Source organism: Nanorana parkeri, unplaced genomic scaffold (genome assembly GCF_000935625.1).
Source record: "Nanorana parkeri isolate BGI_ZX_2015 unplaced genomic scaffold, ASM93562v1 scaffold4471, whole genome shotgun sequence".
In the NCBI taxonomy this organism is placed as follows: domain Eukaryota; kingdom Metazoa; phylum Chordata; class Amphibia; order Anura; family Dicroglossidae; genus Nanorana; species Nanorana parkeri.
The window spans coordinates 7,293-13,260 of NW_017310733.1; the positions used below are offsets into that span (position 1 = coordinate 7,293).

Here is a 5,968-nt window from a genome sequence, read left to right on the forward strand (position 1 = left end):
GATGATGGAGGGCCAGGCTGGGGGCTGATGATGGAGGGCCATGCTGGGGGCCGATGATGGAGGGCCAGGCTGGGGGCTGATGATGGAGGGCCATGCTGGGGGCCGATGATGGAGGGCCAGGCTGGGGGCTGATGATGGAGGGCCATGCTGGGGGCCGATGATGGAGGGCCAGGCTCGGACGCATGGAGGTTTCTTGTTTTAGTATCATATCGTTAGATTGTATTGATATAAATTGGACTTTGTTGCGTTGTAGAGTTCCGCACTCCTGAGATCTCACTGACGGCCGTCCCCCCTCAGCCCTATGAAGGAGATTCGGTGGCGTTTCACTGTCGGGTCTCTGCGTCATCCTCCTCCCCGGCTTCTCTTGGATGGTTCCGCAGGGCGGTGTCAGGGGAAAGGACGCATGTCGTGTCATTGCTGCAGGATGGTCGGCTGGAGATCGGAGCAGATTACAGGCAGAGACACAATGAGGCGCGTCTGCTGGCTGAGAAGGCGGATTCCGGGCTCTTCGTGCTCAGGATGGACGAGGTGACGCAAAGTGATGGTGGAGAATATTTCTGCCGCTACGCCGAAGGAACGCATGACTCCAATGGAGACGGGACGAATGTCACCACCGAGAGCAACGGGGTCCAGACTGATATCCGACGTCTGGGTAAGAATCTCTGCGGAGACAAATCCATTATGAGGAGCCCCCCCCATCCCTGTGCTGAGTTCCAGGGTCTGTACCCCCGCTGTGCCCCTTATGAGGGGCCCCCCCCACCCCTGTGCCCATTATGAGGAGCCCCCCCCATCCCTGTGCTGAGTTCCGGGGTCTGTACACCCGCTGTGCCCCTTATGAGGGGCCCCCCCCACCCCTGTGCCCATTATGAGGAGCCCCCCCCATCCCTGTGCTGAGTTCCGGGGTCTGTACACCCGCTGTGCCCCTTATGAGGGGCCCCCCCCACCCCTGTGCCCATTATGAGGAGCCCCCCCCATCCCTGTGCTGAGTTCCGGGGTCTGTACACCCGCTGTGCCCCTTATGAGGGGCCCCCCCCACCCCTGTGCCCATTATGAGGAGCCCCCCCCATCCCTGTGCTGAGTTCCGGGGTCTGTACACCCGCTGTGCCCCTTATGAGGGGCCCCCCCCACCCCTGTGCCCATTATGAGGAGCCCCCCCCATCCCTGTGCTGAGTTCCGGGGTCTGTACACCCGCTGTGCCCCTTATGAGGGGCCCCCCCCACCCCTGTGCCCATTATGAGGAGCCCCCCCCATCCCTGTGCTGAGTTCCGGGGTCTGTACACCCGCTGTGCCCCTTATGAGGGGCCCCCCCCACCCCTGTGCCCATTATGAGGAGCCCCCCCCATCCCTGTGCTGAGTTCCGGGGTCTGTACACCCGCTGTGCCCCTTATGAGGGGCCCCCCCCACCCCTGTGCCCATTATGAGGAGCCCCCCCCATCCCTGTGCTGAGTTCCGGGGTCTGTACACCCGCTGTGCCCCTTATGAGGGGCCCCCCCCACCCCTGTGCCCATTATGAGGAGCCCCCCCCATCCCTGTGCTGAGTTCCGGGGTCTGTACACCCGCTGTGCCCCTTATGAGGGGCCCCCCCCACCCCTGTGCCCATTATGAGGAGCCCCCCCCATCCCTGTGCTGAGTTCCGGGGTCTGTACACCCGCTGTGCCCCTTATGAGGGGCCCCCCCCACCCCTGTGCCCATTATGAGGAGCCCCCCCCATCCCTGTGCTGAGTTCCGGGGTCTGTACACCCGCTGTGCCCCTTATGAGGGGCCCCCCCCACCCCTGTGCCCATTATGAGGAGCCCCCCCCATCCCTGTGCTGAGTTCCGGGGTCTGTACACCCGCTGTGCCCCTTATGAGGGGCCCCCCCCACCCCTGTGCCCATTATGAGGAGCCCCCCCCATCCCTGTGCTGAGTTCCGGGGTCTGTACACCCGCTGTGCCCCTTATGAGGGGCCCCCCCCACCCCTGTGCCCATTATGAGGAGCCCCCCCCATCCCTGTGCTGAGTTCCGGGGTCTGTACACCCGCTGTGCCCCTTATGAGGGGCCCCCCCCACCCCTGTGCCCATTATGAGGAGCCCCCCCCATCCCTGTGCTGAGTTCCGGGGTCTGTACACCCGCTGTGCCCCTTATGAGGGGCCCCCCCCACCCCTGTGCCCATTATGAGGGGCCCCCACCATCCCCGGGTCTGTACAATGGGGGGAATGTTGGTCATTGTCTTTCTTCTCTCCGCAGACTCGACCGTCAAAGTCTCACTCATGACGCGGAACTCGAAGCCCACCTTGGGTAGCACAGCCAGTCTCTACTGCCACGCCAAAGCAGATTTCACGCTGAGGGACCGGCGGCGCCTCGTCTGGTCCTGGTTCTTTCAGCCTGAGTCTGACCGGCAGGGGCCCTTCCAGAGCCTGGTCCAGGGGCCCGGTAACGGGGAGCTGGTGTGGGGAGATTCGTATCCCAGCTTCAAGGGGAAAACGCAGATCTCTCTCTCTGCCAACAATTCCATCCTGCAGGTCCACCGAGTCCAGCGGCTGCAGCAGAGCGGAACCTATCGGTGCGCCGTCACAATCCTGGCCGCCCGCAGCGGGGTGACGCTGGCCACCGTCTCCTCCAGTGATGTCACTATGAAGGTCCAGCTGCCAGGTACGCCATATCCCTTCCACTGCCAGGTACGCCATATCCCTTCCACTGCCAGGTACGCCATATCCCTTCCACTGCCAGGTACGCCATATCCCTTCCACTGCCAGGTACGCCATATCCCTTCCACTGCCAGGTACGCCATATCCCTTCCACTGCCAGGTACGCCATATCCCTTCCACTGCCAGGTACGCCATATCCCTTCCACTGCCAGGTACGCCATATCCCTTCCGGGGGCGGGACATCCAATGAGGAGTTCCTCTACGTGTCACAGAGTCAATGACTTGGGGAAAGTATCAGGACGGGTGTTTGGCCTTCACTGGCTGCATGCTGTGTTCCATTTCAGAAGGTGTCAGCACTCCCCATATTCATATGCTGACAGGTCCTCTTTAGCATACAGAGCTGGACTCGTACAGCCCTTAGAGAACCATGATGGCTGACGCTGACCTCTCCTTCTCTTCCAGACACGAAGCTGAGACTGGACTCCACCTCCCGCGCGCTGGTACTGACCACGGGACAGGACGAGGCTGCGGTCACCTGCAAGATCTCGGAACGAACCCCCGGCACCGACCTCAGCGTCACATGGTTCTTTCGTCCGCCATCATCTGCTTCCCAGGTGGAGGTACTTAGAGTGGACCACGGGGGCGTGACCATCCAGGATCCATCATCCCGCCCCCGCTTTATGAGTCGGCAGTCCCCCGCGGACTCCTTCTCCCTGCGAATCCTCAGACCGGGCCTCGGGGACATGGGGGGCTTCCACTGCGCGGTGCAGGAATGGCTACAAGAGGAGACGGGCAACTGGATCCAAGTGGGGGAGAGAATATCCGGGGACACCCAGATCACATTCGCTGCCTCTGGTAAGATAACACGCTACGGTATATGTTGTCTCTTCTATAACAGCATGACATCATCACTGACATCCAACATACATAACTGGCTGGGAGAATAAGGTTGTCTCCTCGGTTCCTCCACCAGGGGGCGATCCGTGTCTGTGTGTTGTGTCCTCGGTTCCTCCACCAGGGGGAGATCCGTGTCTGTGTGTTGTGTCCTCGGTTCCTCCACCAGGGGGCGATCTGTGTCTGTGTGTTGTGTCCTCGGTTCCTCCACCAGGGGGCGATCTGTGTCTGTGTGTTGTGTCCTCGGTTCCTCCACCAGGGGGCGATCTGTGTCTGTGTGTTGTGTCCTCGGTTCCTCCACCAGGGGGCGATCTGTGTCTGTGTGTTGTGTCCTCGGTTCCTCCACCAGGGGGCGATCTGTGTCTGTGTAAGGTACGCCATATCCCTTCCGCTGCCAGGTACGCCATATCCCTTCCGCTGCCAGGTACGCCATATCCCTTCCACTGCCAGGTACGCCATAGCCCTTCCACTGCCAGGTACGTCATATCCCTTCCACTGCCAGGTACGCCATATCCCTTCCGGGGGCGGGACATCCAATGAGGAGTTCCTCTACATGTCACAGAGTCAATGACTTGGGGAAAGTATCAGGACGGGTGTTTGGCCTTCACTGGCTGCATGCTGTGTTCCATTTCAGAAGGTGTCAGCACTCCCCATATTCATATGCTGACAGGTCCTCTTTAGCATACAGAGCTGGACTCGTACAGCCCTTAGAGAACCATGATGGCTGACGCTGACCTCTCCTTCTCTTCCAGACACGAAGCTGAGACTGGACTCCACCTCCCGCGCGCTGGTACTGACCACGGGACAGGACGAGGCTGCGGTCACCTGCAAGATCTCGGAACGAACCCCCGGCACCGACCTCAGCGTCACATGGTTCTTTCGTCCGCCATCATCTGCTTCCCAGGTGGAGGTACTTAGAGTGGACCACGGGGGCGTGACCATCCAGGATCCATCATCCCGCCCCCGCTTTATGAGTCGGCAGTCCCCCGCGGACTCCTTCTCCCTGCGAATCCTCAGACCGGGCCTCGGGGACATGGGGGGCTTCCACTGCGCGGTGCAGGAATGGCTACAAGAGGAGACGGGCAACTGGATCCAAGTGGGGGAGAGAATATCCGGGGACACCCAGATCACATTCGCTGCCTCTGGTAAGATAACACGCTACGGTATATGTTGTCTCTTCTATAACAGCATGACATCATCACTGACATCCAACATACATAACTGGCTGGGAGAATAAGGTTGTCTCCTCGGTTCCTCCACCAGGGGGCGATCCGTGTCTGTGTGTTGTGTCCTCGGTTCCTCCACCAGGGGGAGATCCGTGTCTGTGTGTTGTGTCCTCGGTTCCTCCAGCAGGGGGCGATCTGTGTGTTGTGTCCTCGGTTCCTCCAGCAGGGGGCGATCTGTGTCTGTGTGTTGTGTCCTCGGTTCCTCCACCAGGGGGCGATCTGTGTCTGTGTGTTGTGTCCTCGGTTCCTCCACCAGGGGGCGATCTGTGTCTGTGTGTTGTGTCCTCGGTTCCTCCAGCATGGCTGTCCCCCTTCAGTCCAGGTTTATTGATGGACACACAGCGGCATCTCTTGACTCCTCCCCCATTGCTCACTGCACCTTCTTCTGTCTTCTTCCAGATCAGACCCTGAAGCTTCCTAAGCAGAACGTCAGCTCTTCCGTCAAGCTGGAGGAGGACCTGGTTCTGCCCTGCCCCCTGGAGGCGGAGCCCAGTCCTTCATCGCTCCTCTCCATCTCCTGGTTTCGGCAGGGGTGGGACTTCAGTCCTCCTCGGCTCCTGTACCGGTCCGATCGGGACGGGGTGACGGAGTACAAGGACGGACGCCTACGTATGGTGGTTCCCAGGCGAGGGAATTACAGCCTTGTTCTGCAGAGCGCCGGGCGCATGGACGGGGGCAGATACTTCTGTCGGGTGGAGGAATGGCGGCTGCAGGACGGGGAATGGAAGATGACCGCGTCTGACCAGTCCGGGTTCCTGGAGATCTCGGTCACCCTGCCTGGTATGTGGGCACTCTTACCTTCTCAGTGGGTAACAACTGGGGGGAGGACACATGGGGGGGCAGAAACTGAAATGTATGCACATGTATCCGGCAGTCAGAACCTGAGGGGCGGGTTTGGAGGCCGGGTTGGGGGCGTGTCATTGGTGTGGGAGGAGTTCTCCTTGATCATGGTTTTGTTCCTCCCCCGCAGATCGCCTGAGTCTGAACCGCACAGATTTAGCACTTTTGGTGCCACAACAGTCCACCATCACCCTCCCCTGCCAAGTGCTTGCAGTGTCCTTGCCCAGCTCTCTCCTGTCCATCTCCTGGTGGAAGGCTGGGGGCCCCGTGGCCCCGCACACGCTACTCTTCGCCGTCAACCACGCGGGGGAGTTTACTTATCCCCAGGAGAAGAAAGACAGGCTCCAGTACGAGCGTCCATCAGAGCTGACCTTCCACCTG

At 60.6% G+C, this 5,968-nt stretch overlaps 1 protein-coding gene across 1 annotated transcript in view; it reads left to right on the top strand.

Annotated features, from left to right (window-relative positions):
* Nucleotides 1-5,965, top strand: part of LOC108803924 (immunoglobulin superfamily member 2-like) — a gene marked incomplete at both ends in the record, with an annotated part of 13,142 nt that extends 7,177 nt beyond the window's left edge. The window contains 8 exons of the mRNA XM_018575712.1: nucleotides 254-652; nucleotides 2,227-2,631; nucleotides 3,090-3,482; nucleotides 3,646-3,945; nucleotides 4,274-4,666; nucleotides 4,785-4,884; nucleotides 5,004-5,527; nucleotides 5,718-5,965. Of these exons, the coding sequence (XP_018431214.1) occupies nucleotides 254-652; nucleotides 2,227-2,631; nucleotides 3,090-3,482; nucleotides 3,646-3,945; nucleotides 4,274-4,666; nucleotides 4,785-4,884; nucleotides 5,004-5,527; nucleotides 5,718-5,965 (2,762 nt within the window). The remainder of the gene's footprint in view (nucleotides 1-253; nucleotides 653-2,226; nucleotides 2,632-3,089; nucleotides 3,483-3,645; nucleotides 3,946-4,273; nucleotides 4,667-4,784; nucleotides 4,885-5,003; nucleotides 5,528-5,717) is intronic.
* Nucleotides 5,966-5,968: the final 3 nt, after the last annotated feature.